Here is a 20,687-nt window from a genome sequence, read left to right as displayed (position 1 = left end):
TTATGACTAGCTATCTCTGTTTCTAAGAGAAAGAAAGGAGAGAGACAATGATCTGAAAGTCATCACCAGTACTATATAGGCTGCATTTGAAATCTGCAACAGAGTCAACCCCGACTATAGAGATGGAAACCAGTTTTTCTTAGGTTCCTAGTTGATGTCTAACAGCTCCTGAGGAGACTGTACAAATGGATTTTCCAGGGGTTGGTCCTCAATCGGCAGAATCTATTTAACAAACAGTCATATAGTGCTTAGTAAGCACCAAGTACTATCTTTTAAATATATTTTTTATTCTGTTCATTTTTTATTTTTGGCCAGGCAGCTTGTGTGATCTCAGTTCCCCGACCAAGGACTGAATCCAGGCCATGGCAGTGAAAGCACTGAGTCCTAAACACTGGACCACCAGGGAACTATGAAGTACTATTTTAAATTTTTTACCAGTAGTAACACCCATAAAGTATTATCATAATCTCCACTTTCCAGGAAACAGAGACACAGAGAGATTAACTTGTCCAAATCACACAGCCAGTAAATATGGAGCTGAAATTCAAACTCAGACTCCGGTGTGTCCATCTGAGTCTGTGCTCACAGCTGCCACTCTATGCTGACATTCATCTATTTCTTGAGCATCTACTCCATGTTTAAAGCTAAATGAGCCTGTGATGAGTCACAAGTTAGATATAAATTGTGGTCTTTGCCCCTCAAAGTTTTCAAATCAGTTAAGAGACAAACATTACACGGGAAGCAATTAGAAAGCCCCAGAATAACCCATTATTTCAGCTGGGGAAAAAAAAAGTGGATTCCTGGAGCTGAATTAGCTGGAGGAAAGACATGACATGAGCTTGGTAGGTGGTGAAGGTCTTCTGTGGATGGGTGGGAATGGGCGGCAGCAGGGAGCATGGGATGTCCATAGAGGAGGGGGCTGAGACAACCCCTTTCCTGGTGAATGGGCATGTGTTGGGAGTGAGGACTGAATGGAGAGGAAGGTCAGATGGGGAAGCCGTCCAGGGTGAAGATCCAGGATTCCAGACTAGATGGCAGGGAGTCACTGCAAGCTCTTGAGCAGGACATGACACTGTTGGTTAAACTGGGGACACAGGCAGCATGGGCACTACACGGACAGCAGAACAGTCTCACTGCAAAGCCCAAGTGGCTGGATCAACTAACCCAAGAGACCACAGAGAGCAGGGCCAGGCCTAGGGTGAAAGCAGGTAGTCGCAGCCTGGGGACGGACATTGATCGTGCATGTCCGCTGTGCCAGAGACTGGGTGAGCTGTTCTCCATGCATCATCTTCTTTAATCCTCACAGTGACTGTTTGCAGATGGTAAAAACAGTCAGCTCTAAGGCACTGGCATCAATGTTACTCCTCGACGGACAGTGGCGTGTTCATAAAGCCACCATCTCAGAGAGGCAGAAATCTCACTCCACGGTCTGCATCAGTTCTGTGATGCCTTTATTTGGTCCAGGCAAGTTTGGAGCCATACACTGTCGAGTTAACTATTTGCATGCAGCCCACAGAGAGGTCCTAGGCTGTCTGAAAGGGGTGACTGACTAGATCTGGGGTTTCGGGAGCCCCTGATTGATAGGGTAAAAAGGGCCTCAGACTAAGAAACTTACATTCTGGTCCAACTACATCGGGGACTTGGGGCCACTCCTTCACTCTCTCTCCCTACAATAGCAGGGTGGGAGACTTCTAAGATTTCTAAGATAGATTTCTAAGGTCTCTCCAGCTTTTTAGAGGAATGAAGTGAACTCGGTCGGGAACATCAATTAATAAGCGAGACCGTATCAGTCTGGATCTCAATAAGCAGAAAGTATTACTGCAAAGCTAAAAGACTGGAAAGACATTTTAGCTAGAATTAAACAGAAATGGACAGAATACTGGAGTCAAGAAGAAAGGAAGTGAGCAGCATTTACAGGTTTAATTCCAAAGGAGCAAGCTTCAGTGGCATAATAGTAAAAACAGTCTGCCCAGTGGATAAATGGGCTGCTTGGTAAGAATGTTGGCAGGCTGGATGCCAAAGGGAATTTATTCATGTCCTAGTGTGTTGTATCTCAGGACTCTGACAGGTTTAGTCCTCTGCAGTGGGAGAAGGGGAGAGGGTCAGGACCCTCCACTGGGGGCGGGACGAGAGAGGCCATTCTAGCCTGTGCCACTGAACATCCGCTAGGCTGAGTCCATGCTGGCCAAGCACTCGACCAGTTAGGACTTGGCTCCCCTTGTGGTTTGACTACAAGAATAGATATCCTGCTGCTGCAGATTTTGAGTTTGTGGGAGGCAGTCTCTGTGACCAGATGGCTCTGGCACAGACAAGAGGGAGATTCTGGGTCCTCAAAGAAAAGGGACAGGCCCAGCTGGACTTCCAGTGACAATATTTGACCATGGCCAGCTCCCAGCTCACCGATGCTGCCTGCTGGGGTACAGATAGGAGGGCAGAACGCAGCACAAGTATTAACACACTTGCTAACACACACTTAGCAAGTACAGGGGTTCTAGGCCCCAAGCTAGGGTTTGGGAGCCTAATCATGAGACCCCTATAATGTAACTAGAAGGAGAGAAACAAATAAATAATACTGGGAAGGGTGAGGTGAAGCAGGCCCAAGCTTTCCATGGTGATTCAGGTATCAGCCTGACACATAAGGTGAGGGTTAGATGGGCAACAGGGCTAATAGCCAGGACAACATGCCATTCAAAACAGCTGAGAAAGTTCCTTAATAATCCACACGCTAGTGTTAGAATCATCAAGAGTGCTTCAAAAAACATACTGATGGGGGAGAGGCAGACCCAAAGACGCTGACTTCATTAGTCTGTGTTGGAGGGTGGGGGGCAGCAGAGGGGAGGGGCCTTGACATATATTTTTAAAAAATTCCCCGAGTAGGTTTACTGTAATTTGCTTCCAAAGGTTAAAAACCATTGGCCTGGACAGTGGTTCTTAATATATCTTTGGAGGAGTGGGAGGCAGAAAAGGCATCCAGGAAGCTTTTTCCCATTGTCCATGGCTGCCCCCTTTATCACTGTCTCAGTGAAGGGGCTGTGCCTGTAGTTGAAAAAGCCTGATTCTGATATTCCCACCGGACCATGGAGAGCCATTGGTGGGGTGGAGCCCAATGGCCTGCATTAACACTCTTCTTATGTAATATTAGATTCATACAAAAGAGTAAATATAATGCATAAGTAGGCTAAGCAGAATAATAATAAAAAGACCCCCATGACCCAAGTGAAATCCTATACCTTTGTTAACACAATTGGTGTCACTGGCTCTCCTCCCTCCCCTCCTGTCCCAGGCTCCCCAAGGAGATAACGTCCTTCTTCAATGGGGGCATTTTTAACAAGCAGGGGGTCCTGGGCCTCTGAGAGGGCGGGCCTTCAGGTTGGGAGGGTGTGGAGGAGGCGGACAGGAGGATCAAGAGGATCAAGTGACCGGGCTGTGAGAAAGGGGGGGGCGGGCAGAGGCCGGGGAGCCAGGCAGAGCCTGCCACAGCCTCTAACAGAAGCAGAGGCGGGCAAAGCATTTGTTAAAGAAGTGCTAGAGAAATCCCTTTAGACCTAGTACAATGGAGTCCCAGATGCTCACAGAAAAGCCAGTCTTTCAACTGTTTTGTTTTCCCAGCCCTGGCTGCTGCCACCAAATTGACAAGCATGCAATAGCTCAGGGGGTGCAGAGTTCAAGGCCCTGTGGATCTGTTGGACAAGAACAAAAAGGTGCAACTTGATCTCTCTTTCTCTATAGGCTAATCACACAGGAGAGCTTTTCCTTGGGGTTATTATTCTATTATAAACCCAGCTGCTTATAGCAAATCAACTGCTACCTCTCTTAGAAGGTACGAAGTAGGTCAGCGATGATCTACCTGGGTGCACAGGCTTGGCTTGAGTGACACAGGCTGTATGAATAATTAAACCCACACATCCCGAAGATCAGCATTGCCTCTGAGAGCGTTTCTTGCCCTAGGAGACTGTCGGGAATTAGAGGTAAGAGGAAGCCAAAAAATCCAGCTGCAGGTGTACCAAAAGGGAGGAGCAATCCAAGAGCGGAGGGGAGTGAGGACTAGGGCAGGAAGCCAGTCTTAGGAGGCTGGGATGTCTAAGGAAGGACTCTGGCCAGGGTCTCCTGAAGGGGTCTGGGGAGGACTGGGTCAGGGGCTGTGTTTGTGAAACAGACACTTAATACTAGCTGGGGCACAAGGAGAAACATGCAAAAAGTCCGATCTTGCTTAGGGGGTGGTTATTACAAAGGCCCAGTTTAGGTGACACAAGCAGTCAGACTGGCTGGGGGTCTACGGGCCTTACATTTCCTATAACTAGCACCTGATATGGATTGGGGGTGCCTGAACCTGCAGGAACAGGGAGAAGCAGGACCTTTAAATCTCACAGGGGCTTTTATATGTTTTTCCAGAGGCAGCTGCTTCCATGGATGAGAAGCTTGGAAAAGATCAAAAGTTACCCACCGCCTTGTGCAAAGATGCACATGCAAAGGTCTTCATCGGCCATAAAGAGCTGCAGGCTCTCAGAGGAAAACTCGTCACTCCTGGCTAATGAGGCCCTGGCAAATGACAACGAGGAAAAGAAGACAAAGAAGGCCAGCCTGCCCTCCCAGAGGCTGGTAGGCAGCACAGTGACAGCAGGGCATCTGACTCTGGAATAAAGATTTCTCAAGGAGGGGGAGGGGGGATACCAGCAAGCTACAATTTTGGAGCAAGGCAGCACCCTGCACACAATTTTTGGTACACACTGCAGTATAGACCCTAGCAAGGATTGGTGTGGTAATCAGAGTTATACTGACGATAAGTACTGGGGCCTCTCTTAGAATCCTGCTGGGAGTATCAGTTGTTCCAACCAGATTGGAAAGTGATTTGGCAGCATCTTCTAAAGCTAAACGTGCGTGTCTTCTGTGACCCGGTACTCTCAACCCCCAGAAACATGCCCAGCAGAAATGTACACACGTTTGCTAAATGACATGTACACAACATTCACAGCCACAGCATTTGTAATAGCCCTGAACTAATGACCTTGTTGACGGTGGAATGGCTGGGTACTACGTGGGCTTTTGTACAGTGGGACGCTAGTAAGCAATGAAAGTGGAGTAAGCATGATGTGCAAAAACATGGGTGAATTTCACAAAAATAATACTGAGCAAAGGAAGTCAACACAAGGGGACAGACTGCCTGAGTTCATTTACATAAAGCACAGTCAAAACCAACCTATGGTGAATATACAGAAAACCACTGACATCTGCACTTTAAATAGGTGAATTGTATGGTATGCGTATCTCAATTAAGCTGTTATTTACAAAACAAAAAGCCTATGGTATTAGAAGTCAGGATAGTGGTTCTCCTTGGTAAGGAGTAGTGACTGGGGAGGGGACACAAGGGGGAATTCTGGGTGCTGGCAATGTTTGGTTTCTTGATTTGGGTGCTGGTCACAAGGGTGTGTTCAGTGTGACAATTCTTCGTACTTAGAATCTGTGTACTTCTCTGTATGTGTTCAATAAAAATAATCAGCGGGCTTTCTGGTGGTCCAGTGGTTAAGAACCTGCCTGCCAATGCAGGGGATATGAGTTCGATCCCTGGTCCACGAGGATTCCACACGCTGCAGGGCAGCTAAGCCCACGCACCACAGCTACTGAGCCCACGTGCCATAACTCCTGAAGGCTGTGCACCTAGAGCCCGTGCTCCACAACAAGGGAAGCCACCGCAATGAGAAGCCTGGGCACCACAGCTGGAGAGTAGCCCCCGCTCGCTGAAACAGAGAAAGCCTGCACACAGCAACAAAGACTCAGTGCAGGAAAAAAAAAAAAAATTAAAAAAAAATTAAAAATTAACCACAAACAAAGCAGGCCTGGCCTGGCAGGGCTCAAGTGCATCGACATGGTGAGCTGAAAGTGCTCACTCACTTCAGAAAGGCCCTGTCTGCCACCTGCTAGTGTGTATGAGGATGGGGCTCCCCATTTCATGAGTGAGGCATCACCTGCATGGCCTCAGAGTAATTCTCAGAGGAGAAACTAGGGAGGGTTCACAAAACACCTCTCTTCCCCAGGCTTGGCTCCAGTGGGCAGCTGTGGCCTGGGATATCATCCTCTCCTCAGCACAGGCTGGGCTATGGCCACTGTGACTCTTCACAGCTCAGCCTTCAGGGGTCTGATCTGCTGCTGCAGGACTGGGAAGGAGGCATATCTTCAGGGAGAGCTTCAGGGCCACTTGCTTGAGATGGGCTAGCCTGTAATGTTGCAACTCCAAGGCCAGCCTCTGCCTGCCCCAACCTGGCTCTTCAGGGTGGGTTTGGGGAGCACCAGCAGGAGGAGCATTGAAGCCCCCAGGAATATGGATCCCAGAGAGAGCACTGAGCATGGGAGAGGGGCTCCCTGAGGACCCCAGAGAGAACAGAAGCGAGATTTTAGGGCACAGGGCCACTGGGGATTTGCAGCAGTGGGCCAAAGTAGGACATAGGACTGTGGCCACTGGGCCAGTGGCCAGTGGACTCCTTTTAACCAGCGAACATTAGAGGCTAAATCCTTTATAGATCAGATTGTACAAAGGGCTGATGCCGAGGCCAGGGACTTATGGGCCTTGAGATTCTGATTCAATTCTGCATTTGAAAAAAATCTTCATAGATGAATCTGATGCACAGTTGGATGTAGAGACCCACATGAATAAATATCAATCACTTATTCATTCAACAAACATTTACTGGTCAGCTACTCTAATTCTAGGTCAGGGTCAGGCTCTAGAAACACAGAAGAATATGGTCAGGCCTTGCCCTTAAGGAGCCCATAGTCTGAGCTTCAGAAAGAAGCCTGCCTGTGACAGATAATTACAATGCAGAGATGACAGCAATGACAGGATTCTGGAGCACAGACTAATGGTGAAAAAAACCTATTTGTGATGCTTTTGAGAAAATGTAATTTCGTCCTGATTCATTTGTTTCACAGGTCTGAATTTTTGTATTTTGCATTGAAGCAGCTCAAGCCCAACTCAGTAATTTCTTGAATATTGTCCATGATAATTCACTCCGGAAAGAGGGCCCACCACCAGTGGTTTTCAAGCTGTTTTTAAAAACAAGTTAAGAAAGATAATCAAAGATAGCTAACTATGTCTGTTTCATAATTTCTACCATTAAAATAATCTAGAAGAAGCATATTGATTTTTCACAACTTGGGGGAAATTAATTTAGCTTGTCAAACATAAAGGAGTCCGTTAGACCAACCCCCTCCCCCCCATACATGCACAATAACAAACAACAGCTAATTCTTCTCTTCCTCTAGATCGGCACTACATGACGTACGAACATAAAAATAAAATCAGTTTCTGGCCTCGGTACCTCACTTAAGTGATGTGATCAGCAAAACGGGCCTAAATGCCTCCGTTTTCCATAATCATGGACATCTATGACATTTAGCCCAAAATTTCCTGTTTTAGTTGCACAGTGGCCCCTTTCAAGGCCAAATTTCTTCTTTGAGCAATACGGTGGGAGCACCCTGTTCATGAGGGTCTAGTCTAGAGCAGGCCCAGAAACAGAGGAAGCCACCGAGGAAGCACCTTCAGCACCCAGAAGCATTACCTTGGTCCCATGGTAGAAGTCGTCCACGCACGTGGCATTCATGAAGGTCTGGTGGAAGTGGGTGCTGGTGTCGATGCCTCCAGGGATCACCAGCTTCCCCGTGGCATCAATCACCTTGGCCCCTCCAGGGATCATGAGTTCACGGCCCACCTGCTGGATGATGCCGTTCTCGATGTAGACATCAGCCTCGTGGGTGCAGTCATCGTTCACAACCTTGCCTCCCTTGATGAGAATCCGCACGCTGGCTGAATTGGCAAGCATGTTCCTGTGAAAGGTGAGAGGGGGCCACTGGTCAAAGTCAAAGTCCCTTTTCATGGTCACCAAGGTCCCACCCCTTCCTGTGAGAGCCCAAAATAAATGGGCAGAGTTGAGGGAGCAGGGATGGGGAAGAAGTTTCTCCATAGCCTGAGGACACTGGTCCTCCAGCCAGCTGGGGTCACAGGCCTCCCGATAACCTCACAGCAGGACTACTTGGGAATCATGACACTGCGGCAATTAAGGTGAATCGAGAGCCCAAAGAAACATCGGTTTTCAGCTTCTCAAGATGTTGTGGGGGTTGTGAAGAATTTTCATATCTCTTGTCTCATTTTGGGCTTCCCTGGTGGCTCAGACTGTAAAGAATCCACCTGCAATGTGGGAGACCTGGGTTCTCATTTTATTACTACAGTCCTAGAAGTGGCATTTCACAGATGAGAAAACTGAAATTGCTATTAAGGAATTTATGGCTACTAACTAGCCAAGTCAAACCCAGAGGTCTTACATGAGGAATGTCCCCACTAAACCATATATGGTCCTGGAGATATTGGAGGCTCCTGGGGCATGTTTCAGAGGGCCAAATTCTCCAAGCCTCACAGCTGTTTAATTCAGGCCATTCTTCAGCTAGATTCTGCTGCACTTCACCGTCCTGTGTTTGCGTCAGGAAGTCCACTACCACACTGAAGCTCCCTAGCTGACTGCATGTTGATAAACTCATCTGAGGAGCTTTTGAAAAGCATCTATGCTCAAGCTCCACCACTGAAGACTCAGCTTTATTTGGTTCAGGCTGTGCCCCCAGAATCCGTTTTTCAAAAGCCACAGACCTCTACCATACACTTAAAGAATTAACACCAATCCCTTCCAGAAAATAGAGAAGGAAACCTTCCCACGTCAGTACCAAAACCAAAACAAAAACAAAAACCTCTGAAGTGATATCCCTCATGAATGTAGATACAAAAATTTCTAACAAACCTCAGCAAACAGAATTTAGCAACATGTAAAAGAATTCAAAAATCCCACCCATGTAAATGGGATTACCTCCAGGGATGCAAAGCTTGCTCAATTTTTGAAAATCAATCAGTGTAATCCACCATATTAACAGGCTAAAGAAAAAAAAAATCACACAATCATATAAATTGATACAGAAAAAGCACTTGACAAAATACAACAACCATTCATGATGAAGACTCTCAGGAAAGTAGGAATAGAAGTTAATTTCCTCACGTTGATAAAGAACATCAACAAAAAATCTGTAGCTAATGTCAGAATTAATGATGAAAGACTGAACATTCTCCCCGCTAAACTGGGAATAAGCCAAGGATGTCTACTCTTACCACTATTATTCAATAGAGAAAGTCCTAGCTAGCAATATGACAAAAGAAAATGAAATGAAAGACACAACAATTGAAAAATAAAAAAGTTGTTCTTATTCGCAGGTGATGTGATAGGGGCTATGCAGAAAATCCCGAAGGATCTACAAAAAAGTCTCCTAGAACAAATAAGTGAATTCAGCAAGGTCACAAGGTAAAAGATCAACATACAAAAAGCTATTGTTTTTCTATATACTAGCAATGAACACATAGATGCTCAAGAAAATTGAAATACTTAGGCATAAATCTAAGAATGCATATAGGATTTGTTTGCGGAAAAGTACAAAATGCTGGTGAAATAAATCAAAGATCTAAATAAGTGGAGAGACATTCTATGTTCATGGATCAGAAGACTTAACATAGAAAAGATGTCAGTTCTCCCCTAATTGATACACGTGTTTAATGCAGGTTGATTTTGGCAACTCTCTTGACCATTCGGTATCTGAATAGAAATGATTTTCATTTAGATTTAGAAAATATAAACCTGACCAAGCAGAGGGAGATATACCTCCCTCCCACAATGACACTGCAGCGTCATTGTGGTCTCAAAGAAAGCCGACATTTTTACTTAGTAAACTTATTCTTAAGGATCCAATCAACTGTCCCCTCTTCTGAGAAGCTTTCCCTGACTCCCTCACTACCTTCACTGACTTCATGGCACTGGAATCTGTCTCCACCTCTGCACTAAGTCCTCAAAGTCAAAGGCATAGCAGTGAGCACTGTATCTGCCCAATCCTCACCCTCAGCATCCAGTATAGGAAATTTAAACTGTGAAAAAAAACAAAAAAGAATGAATGGCCGCCTCTATTGATACTTGTGCACCCAACAATCAAATGGTTTAAAGCAGTAGGCCAATTCCACATTTGTTGTCTGGGACATTTGGCAACTCTGTATATAGGATAATGCTCAACTTTCATCCCTCTTCCAATACAGCACATCACTGTGAACAGAGCAAAGAAAGCGACACTCTCTCATCCTCATCATTTTATTTCACCTGCCACCAGCCAAGGTACAGGAAGCCTGTGTCCCAGGATGAAAAGGTCTTACAATTTGTTGAAGGAATAACTCTTGTAAGGAAATAAGTCAGCTAGTCGGAGAGCTTAGCCTGCTCTCCTGAGCTCGCTTGGTTAGGCAGTTGTTTTTTGTTTGTTTGTTTGTTTTGTCAAATTGACAAGGCTGGAGTGCACGGAATCTCCACACCAAGAAAGTTTACAGTCTGAATTCAGCTTAGACTGTCAGGTCCTCCTGCTCTTAGGAGAGGCTGGTCACTGGGGTCTGCTGCTGGGAGATGCTGGGAAATAAGGCAGGTGGTTGGGAGTAAGCCTCCTTTCCTTACATTGTCTCACATGAACATCTGGTCCCTGCCAGGCATCCCTCTGACCTTTGAGGAGAAGGGATCCCTCCCCTAGTGTGGAAGGAACTGGGTAGAGACAGTGGGGAGGAATCGGGGAGGCCAGTGGGGCGCGGAGACCGGGACTGTCATAGCAACAAGCCCGTTGTCTGAGGCTGGAATAAAGCTGACATACGTCAGGAGAACTTTTGTCCTAAAATGTGAAAACTGGAATTTTAATTTAATACACAATAATCAGGAAATGAATTTGGTTCTTAGGTGATGGACAAAACCTTTCTGGCCAAAGGAAGCCCAGAAAGCCTTCAGAGATGCAATCTCTTTCTTCCAAGGCCAGAAGTGACCTCAAAAGGAGAGATGCAAGTTCTCAGCGAGAAATAATGGTGATAAGACATGCACAATCCTCTGTGCAAATATATAATCCTCACCTTTAAAAAGAACTTTAAGTAAGACGGAAAATAGGAATATTTATGCTGGGAAATTGCTGCCCAGTCATTATCAGCATGGTAAATGAGAATATTGATTTGCTTATTAATCCACAATACATACTCATGGCACACACCTGGAGGGTGGAGACCCTGGAAGAGTGATGTGATAATGATTTACCGGGGTTTCTTGTCTGAGCTGTGATCCTGGAATCATAGTAAGCCAAGGGCGTCTTCTTCAATAGTAACAATAGTAACAAGGCTCTTAGTAAGCTAACACCCTGTGGCTGGAATTTAATTCACACAGCAGCCCCAAGAAGTAAGAACAAGGCAGGAGGTATTAACTCTATTTTAAGAGAAGGAAATAGAGGTTTTGAAATAATAGGTAACCCATCAGAGGTCACACAACTCCAGGGTCTGGGACTTACAGGGAAGGTTACTTACAGGAAGGTTATCAGAGTTACTCTGGGTAGAAGAGTTTCAGGCGATTTTTACATTCTTGACAGTTTTTTATATTTTTCAGATTTTATACATTAAACTTGTATTACCTTTTAAATTCTAAAAAGTTGTGTTAAGAAGGTTTTTTAAGCTACAAAGAAGCCAGAAAGAATCCAACTTGACCCTTCACTAATGTCCAGTGGGCTCAGTCCCTCCCTCTGCCATCCTCTATGTGAGGAGATGAAGAAAAGACCTGCTCCTCACAGCTGTACCTGAAGCCTTCTCTAGAACACTTGGGCTGCCACCATGACTCACCTTATCATTTTCCACTTCTTTGTTGGGAATCCCTGAAGGCTAACCAGGCTCTGAAGAGGCTGGGTTCCTGCAAATCTGGGGAGTCCTGCAGCCTCTCCGGTTGGGGGATCCCATTCACAGAAGCCTGCTTTAGTCCTGGAACTCTGGACTGGACTGGACTCCTAGGACTACTTTAGAGGAAACTCATTCTCAGAATTTAGAGGATTCTAATAATAATCTTAACAATTAGCAAACATCTGCTATATAATGGACCCTTCCCAATGCCCACCATATACATTATCTTATTTGATTCTTACAATGCCATGAGATAGATACTATTATTGCCCCCAGTTTTACCATAAAGAAACTGATGCTTAGAAAAGTTAAAGGAACTTCTTCAAAGTCACACAGCTAGTTTATAACAGAGTAGGGTTTGAAAGCCAGACAATCATTTTTAGAGCAGTTATGAATTGAATGTTTGTGTCCTCCCAAAATTCATGTGCTGAAGTTCTAACTTCCAGAGTGGCTATATTAGAAGATGGGGCCTTTAAGGAAGTTTTTAAGGATAAATGAAGTCATAAGGGTGGAGCCCTGATCAAATAGGATTAGTGTCCTCATAAGATGAAACATCAGAGAGCTCTCCCTCTCTCCCCTACCGACTCTCACCCCCATAAACCGTGCTTATGCCAAGAAGAATGGTCATGTGAGGACACAGCGAGAAGGCAGCCAGCTACCAGCCAGAAAGAGTCCTCACCAGAAACCAACCCTGTAAATAATGGCTTCAGTGTAAACAGTGGCCGGACTGATAGGTCTGATTGGCACAGAACTGTCAGCTCCCTCCAACCCTCTGGCAGACTTACAGCTTCACATTGGGGGGTGTAGTCATCACAACTACCTGAAAATCTTCAGTGTTTTGGGGGTTACCAAGGCCTTGGAACATTCCAGTGCTAGACTGGGGTGTTTGCATAATAATGTAGCACAGTTGTTAAAGCTCCCTGCCCAAGGTGTTTTGGGAGAATATCTTTTTAAAATGAACATTTGTGTGCATGAAAATATTCTATAACTTCATTCCTCCCCAGTGTCAAGCACTGGAGGCAACTCTGAAAGGACACAGGCCTTGCTCTCAAGAAACCCAGTCTTGGAACTTCCCGGGTATGGTCCAGTGGCAAACACTTCACGCTCTTAAGTTCTGTCCCTGGTCAGGGAACTAGATTCCACATGCTACAATTAAAACCCAGCACAGCCAAATAAATAAATAGTAAAGTATTAAAAAAAAAAAGAAGAAGAAACTAACTCAGTCTAGTGAGCGAGAGACACACAAATAATTGCACAGTTCAGTTCAGTTCAGTTGCTCAGTCGTGTTCGACTCTTTGCGACCTCATGAATCGCAGCACGCCAGGACTCCCTGTTCATCACCATCTCCTGGAGTTCACTCAGACTCATGTCCATTGAATCCATGATGCCATCCAGCCATCTCATCCTCTCTCGTCCCCTTCTCCTACTGCCCCCAATCCCTCCCAACATCAAAGTCTTTTCCAGTGAGTCAACTCTTTGCATGAGGTGGCCAAAGTACTGGAGTTTCAGCTTTTAGCATCATTCCCTCCAAAGAAATCCCAGGACTGATCTCCTTCAGAATGGACTGGTTGGATCTCCTTGCAGTCCAAGGGACTCTCAAGAGTCTTCTCCAACACCACAGTTCAAAAGCATCAATTCTTTGGCGCTCAGCCTTCTTCACAGTCCAACTCTCACATCCATACATGACCACAGGAAAAAGCATAGCCTTGACTAGATGGACCTTAGTCGGCAAAGTAATGTCTCTGTTTTTGAATATGCTATCTAGGTTGGTCATAACTTCTCTTCCAAGGAGTAAGCATCTTTCAATTTCATGGCTGCAGTCACCATCTGCAGTGATTTTGGAGCCCAAAAAAAATAAAGTCTGACACTGCTTCCACTGTTTCCCCATCTATTTGCCATGAAGTGATGGGACCGGATGCCATGATCTTCGTTTTCTGAATGTTGAGCTTTAAGCCAACTTTTTCACTCTCCTCTTTCACTTTCATCAAGAGGCTTTTTAGCTCCTCTTCACTTTCTGCCATAAGGGTGGTGTCATCTGCATATCTGAGGTTATTGATATTTCTCCTGCCAATCTTGATTCCAGCTTGTGTTTCTTCCAGTCCAGCGCTCCTCGTGATGTACTCTGCATATAAGTTAAATAAGCACGGTGACAATATACAGCCTTGACATACACCTTTTCCTATTTGGAACCAGTCTGTTGTTCCATGTCCAGTTCTAACTGTTGCTTCCTGACCTGCATACAGATTTCTCAAAAGGCAGGGTAGGTGGTCTGGAGCTAAAGTGTCAAGTGTCAAGGGGACATTTCTTGCCTAAAGACCTTAAATCTAACTTGATTTAGACTAGGTGTCTCTCACCAGGTACCAGATGCCAGAGCTGTGACTGGGTGAGACCAGCAGGTTGGTGATGGGAGGCATGTCTTTTGTTACACCAGTGTCTTCCCACACATTTCCAAATGGTCTGTATCACCAAGATGTCTCATTCCTCCTGATCCTCCCTTGATGTTGACTTGTGTGATGGTTGACATTCATTATGCTTCTCACCTCCTCCAGTAACCTCATTAGCACCTCATTCCTAGAGTTCTCCCTGCTAGCCTTTGCTAAAAGAAAGACATACTGGCATCTTTTCCCACAGTGTCCCTGCTGTCTGTGTGTGTACGATGTGTATATGTACATAACAAAGTGAGGGGGTGTGTGAATGGGGGGATACCTCAGACCTCCTAGGAGAGTCTCCCCAAAGAGAAAGGATTTGAGCACAGTTGTTGAAACTCATGCTTTTAAACAATGCAAATACTATAGGCCATGATGGTCTTTTCCTCTGCTCTAGTGGGGCAGCATATTCAGAGAACATCTTTATCAATGGTCATGGTCAAAAAGGTCAGGATTGGTTTTACTCATTTATGATGCTTTGAGTCACTGATTTTATTCCAAAACCTAACTCTTGCAACCCTATGGACTGTAGCCTTCCAGGCTCTTCTATCCATGGAATTCTCCAGGCAAGAATACTGGAGTGGGTTGCCATGCCCTCCTCCAGAGGATCTTCCTGACCCAGGGATTGAACCCGCTTATGTCTTCTGCATTGGCAGGTGGGTTCTTTACCACTAGCACCAACTGGGATGCCCCATAACTTATACACAGAGCCAGTCTGGCCCACTGGCTTATTACACACTATGGACTGAATGTTTAGGCTCACCTCTCCCACATTCATACGTTGAAGCCTTAATCCCAACATGATAGTATTTGGAGCTGGGGTCTTTGGGAGCTACTTTGGTCATGACAATCTTGTAGTTTCCTAATAAGAAGAAACACAAGAGCTCTCTCTTTCTGCCATATGGAGACACAGAGAGAAGACTGTCCACAAGCAAGAAACTCTCTCACCAGGAACTGAACTGGCTGGGACATTGATCTTGGACTTCTCAGCCTTCAGAGCTATGAGGAAGGAGTTTCCATTGCTCAAGGTACATTGCTCACAGTCTCTGGTATTCTTATTATAGCAGCTCAAGCTGACTAAGATACCACATTAGATAGTAATCAACATTATAGTCAAATCATCATTAAGTAACAACTGGGCCTTAAAATAAATACACCTCCTTTAAAGACTTCTGGGTATATCCTACACTCCCATTGGTTTAACCAAAAACTGATCATCCAGCTCTTCTGTCTATTCAAACAAAAACATTCAAATCACATCTCTGTCCTCCCAGGAAGAAATGGGGAAAAACACCAGATAGTTAAATGCTATTAGAAAAAATAATTCAGAGGTATGAAATTCTAGAGCTGCACAGATTCATCAAGTGGACCCTGATTTTCCCTCCAGTGCTGGACTTTAACAACAGGGACCTTGAATCGAAGGGAACCAGTCCAGGACTAAAGGGGTGGTGTTTTGCTACAAATATCAGAGATATTAAGAATCTTACAGTATATTCAAGGAAGCAATGATGCCTTCCTCAGAAAGATGGTGGATATCTCTAACATGCAAAGACTTATCCAAGTGTACACAGCTCATATCTCCCCAGTTTCCTGGTCCTTATGTTCTTGAACCAGTAGTGGGTCAGAGTTAAGGTGATATGCTGGCTAGGGAAAGAGGGACTTCCGTGTGGGGAGGGAAAATGCTGTGAGCTGGGAGCCAAGTCTTTCTTAAGAAAGCTTCTTCATGTTTAAAATAGTAACAATTATTGCTATCTGCTCTCCCACAACCATCTTGTGGGATGACAGTAAATTTCCTGCACTGCCCACCTTCCTGCCATTTTTACTGTCATTGAGCAGCTCCAGCAAAGAAATGCATGGTTGGGTGAGGGGTGGGGGGGCACTTTGCTGAGTGGACAGTCAAGGTTACAGCAGCTCTGCTTCTCATTCATGAAATGCACACACCCCACACTTCTAGAAGGTGCACAGTGTAAGTCCTGCCAAGGAAATGCCAACCCCAACACTGCGTTTGGAATTGCCTGCTTCTGTCAACACCTTCCACAGTTCCCTGAGCCTGCAGGGAGGTGTGAGACGAGGAGAGCGGCAGTCTGTCCAGCACAGCTGCCTCCTGCCAGCCGCTCAGCCAGCGGAAGCGGAGAGGCTCCGCTCTCGGCACAAACATCCAAGCCAAAAGACACACCGCAAAGGGACACTTCTTACAGGAAGACCGTGAAACTAACCCAACAGGTATTGGTTTAAGATGTATATTCCCTCTTAACAGGCATTGGTTGAAGACTCACATTTCCCCTTTGGGTAGAATCCACAGGAAACCATGAGATCTTTAGAGACAATTGGTCACTGTGATAGCCAGTAATATACAAGAGCTACACAACTGCCCTGTGACATGAAGGTCCTGTGCATTTAGGCAATGGCAACCCACTCCAGTACTCTTGCCTGGCAAATACCATGGATGGAGGAGCCTAGTGGGCTGTAGTCCATGGGGTCGCTAGGAGTCGGACACGACTGAGCGACTGCACTTTCAATTTTCACTTTCATGCATTGGAGAAGGAAATGGCAACCCACTCCATTGTTCTTGCCTGGAGAATTCCAGGGACGAGGGAGCCTGGTGGGCTGCCATCTATGGGGTCGCACAGAGTTGGACATGACTGAAGCGACTTAGCAGCAGCAGCAGCAAGAGCAACCTGGGGGTGGAAGCTGGAAGTGTGGTGAAGCCCCTCAGGTCACAGGGGACATGCTGAACAGCAATGGCTGGTCCCTTGCTCCAAGCTGAGAACATTTGTTATAGGATCAAAAGGTAATATAAGTCAGGGGTTTGGGACTATTTTTCTCCTGATCAGCACATGGGGAAGAGAAACAGACTAATGAGAGAGCCATCCCTGGAGGGGTGTTTGTGCTTAGTGCATCCTGGGATGATTCCGAAAGGGGATTTTCTTGGCGTTGAAAAATGAGAACAAATTAAAGGTTCAACACAGCACAAAAACCAAAAAGGGAAGTTTGAGGTGAGTGGAAACAGCTAAGTGTTTACATTAACAAATTTGATTTTTTTTAAAAAGTAAACTGCTTTCTACATAGTAAAGCACTAAACAATTCTTAACTAATATTAAAGTGCAGTGTAATTTTATAAGTAATTCTTGACTGGCTTTATAAACTCTTGAGTAGATTTTAAACAATTTTATAACCTACCTGTAAGGTATTAATATAAATAATAATGACACAAACACCAGTGAACTCAGCATCGTCATTACCACTCATCCTGGTACCCCCTTCATCCCAGCTCGCATCCCCCTTCTCAGAGGTAACTACTCCTCTAGTGGATTTGTATGAACTAATGACTAATAACAATTAGGTGACAAGTAACAAAAAAAGGACAAGATCACAGATGTTCCCATCCCATGACTACCTCTCCCCATATCCCGCAGTCACGCTTCACCTACTCCTGACTGCTTCCTTTACCACCTAGTTCTCTGCTTGAAACAGAAATCGGAGAACCCCCACTATGCTAATAACAAAGGAATGAGGCATGCTAGGGCTTCCCAGGTGGCTCAGTGGGTAAAGAATCTGCCTGCAATGCAGGAGATTCAGGAGAAGTGGGTCCCACCCCTGGGTCAGGAAGATTCCCGGAGGGTATGGCAACCCACTTAAGTATTCCTGCCTAGAAAATTCCATGGACAGAGGAGCCTGGCAGGCTCCAGTCCATGGGGTCACAAAGAGTTGGACACGACTGAAGTGACTGAGCATGCACACATGGGGCATTTTAACACCATCCAAAGGCCCACTGGACCATTCCACTGAGTTGTCCCAAGGCAGAATCAATCAGTTCAAAACCAACTGCACTATCCCCATCACCCGTCCAGAAATCTGGGACTTGTCCTGGATTCCTCTCCAACCTAGGCCAGTATCAGTGTTCGGAAAGACTGGTGTGCACCTCGGAGCTTTGTGCAAAATATTTTGCGGGACTCTGGAAGTAGAAGCCAACCATGGGGCGAAGAACTGGGAAAGGTAAAAGGGCAGGTCCTCCATCTCTCATCTGGGGCTCATCAAAGACTAGTGGGGACCTGGAGGCTGGGTCCTCCAGGCCTGGACAGGAAGAAGAGCTAGTGAGGCTGAGGGGTAGCACAGGGAGGGCAGAGGCTAGAGTGGTTGTGGCTGATGTTACCCTCCTCCCTTCCGCCAAGACACAATGGATCCTTCATCCAGTAGCAACACACTATTTCTGCATCGAACTGGCCAGGCAGGAAGTTGCTAACACCCCAGGGGCTCTATAACCCAAGGGCTGAGCAAGATCTAGGTTCTGGGTGGCAGGTGCCAGCTGGCCCAGGATGTTTCTAACTGGGGACCATGAAACAGCTGCATCTGGAATACTGCCACCAGCGTGGTCTCCATGTGGTAAAGAAGGTAGCACGGGACCGGTAGGGCAGGGCAGGGCAGGACTACAGGTGAGAGCCCAGCACCAGGGCAGCCTCTTCAGTAAGCAGTCTGTCAAATGATGGATGTGAATGTGGTGACCGAGGAAGGGCTTGCTCCTGAGAAAGTGAATTACCAGCTTAGACCAGGAAGGTGCCGTGAGTGGAGCCCAAGGGGCAGGCCTGGCTTCTGGCAAGGCATATGTGAATCCAACAGGGGTGAGTCCTTTAGAGCTAAGATCAAGTAAGTGCTTTTAATCCCATAGGTTCATCAGCCCAGCCCGGCCCTGCAGGGTGGGCTTACTGATCAAGCACCATGAGTGTGTAAGGGGGCAAAAGCGAAATTCCAAGGATTAGCCATGAGAGGGTGGTAAGAAATGGAGCTGTAGGCCACTTGTTCAACGAGATTAGCTACGAGAATCGAGCAGTTGTTAGAAGGCAAAGCCGAGTGCACATGTGAGTGTGTGTATTGCTGATCCAGGACGGGCTTCTCCATGTGCCTGCTGTGGGCACCCTGGCCTGGCATGACCAGTCAGTCACCCACTGACTCACTGAGGTCAGGCGCCTCATGTGAGATCCTGGGAGGCTGAACACCAACAAACACCAGTAAGTATGTGCAAAATCTCCCTTCCATGAGCCCAGCTGCTACAGGGCCCTGGAAGAAGGGCAGAGGAAGGGGCGCACACATTGGCGACATGACTTCCTGCCTCCTGATTGAGGCTTTAGGCAGAGAACACCTGGTTCTTCACGACCAGTGGAGTCACCACCGCCACTGCCACCCTCCCGGCTCTGGTCGCCCCTCTCCGGCAGATTCCTCAGCCCTGCTGTGCTGTCCATGCTCTCGCCAGCTGTCTCCAGTCCCCAGAAATAATTCCATCAGCTCCCGTGGAAGGACAGCAGCTGCAGCTTAAGGGTGTCCAGTGGCCCACAGAGTGGCTGCTGCCTAGAACGCCAGCCAAATGGTAGGGAGGGCCAGGTCCGTGGCCAGAAGAAGGGGGCAGTGCGTTTCTCACTGCCACCAAGATTCTCAGGCGGCAGACGGGAAAGCCAAACAGAGGAAAGGAATGAGTTTTTCCAACTGTAAAAGCATCACAGACCTGGGCTACCCGATAAAGTCTGGATTTTGCAAAGAAATAGAGCAAGAAAATAAAAATGCTTTTTTCTCTTTTAAACTGAAAATGAGTATGAACTAACCACAGCCACATACGATGTCTTGAAAACAATATAATTGAAGAAAAGAAGGAAAGAAGCAAGACACATAAAGTAAGGTCACTTAACATCCAAAAACAGGCAAAAATGATTTATAGGCATATAGTAGTAGAATCCTTCCCAGGTGGCGCTAGTGATGAAGAATCCTCCTGCCAATGCAGGAGATGCAAGAGATGCCGGTTCTATCCCTGGGTGGGGAAGAACTCCTGGAGAAGGGATTATGTGTGGGGACAACCACAAGCTTTCTTGAGAGCTATAAATACTCTAGTCTTTTACTAGGGTGGGAGCTAAGACAATTTAAATTATTCTTTAAACTGTCCATGTATATTCTGTGCTCTTCTGGATGTAACAGAATATTTAAAAATTAAAAAAAAAAAACTGAACTGCATGCTAGTACACAAAAATGATATATCAAGCATTATTAAAACTGGGTGAAAACATACATACAAAAACTAGACCAGATGAAAATAAACAACAAGGTTTTGTTATGGGATTATCGGTGATTTTCCCCTTCTAATTTTTCAAATTTTCTATATAATATCATATTAATTTTATAATGAAAAATATATATGATAACTTCAAACATCCTTCTATATCGTTTGGAAAAAAGTTGACATAAGGTGAAAAAGTTCCTCTTTTTAGGAAGTCTTGCCATCAACCTGCCACCTTCTGCCACCTAAAGCCTAAAATGACCAGGCTTTAGGACAAACCAATCTCCTCCTTTATTTTGACTCTTAAGTAGATTCAGAAGGACGTACACTTCTTTTCTCTGACTCCTTTAAAGAAGAGTCAGATATTTCATCTTGAGCTTAAAATGCGCTTCCAGTCCTCTCTCTCCCAAATGCGATGCTTTTATCAGCCACTGAATTACACCACTAGTGCTTCCGCTCAATC

The 20,687-nt window shown here is 45.8% G+C and overlaps 1 protein-coding gene across 1 annotated transcript in view; it reads right to left on the bottom strand.

The window, feature by feature from the left end:
• DPYSL5 (dihydropyrimidinase like 5) overlaps positions 1 to 20,687 on the bottom strand; it is an 89,701-nt gene that overhangs the window by 44,220 nt on the left and 24,794 nt on the right. Inside the window, exon 2 of the mRNA XM_004005741.5 lies at positions 7,554 to 7,818. Coding sequence (XP_004005790.4) covers positions 7,554 to 7,814 — 261 coding nt within the window. The 5' untranslated portion in view covers positions 7,815 to 7,818. The remainder of the gene's footprint in view (positions 1 to 7,553; positions 7,819 to 20,687) is intronic.

The sequence above is a fragment of the Ovis aries genome, chromosome 3, assembly GCF_016772045.2.
Source record: "Ovis aries strain OAR_USU_Benz2616 breed Rambouillet chromosome 3, ARS-UI_Ramb_v3.0, whole genome shotgun sequence".
NCBI classification, from domain to species: Eukaryota; Metazoa; Chordata; class Mammalia; order Artiodactyla; family Bovidae; genus Ovis; species Ovis aries.
The sequence above is the reverse complement of the archived record's forward strand: the minus strand, read 5'-3'. Positions and strand labels throughout refer to the sequence as shown.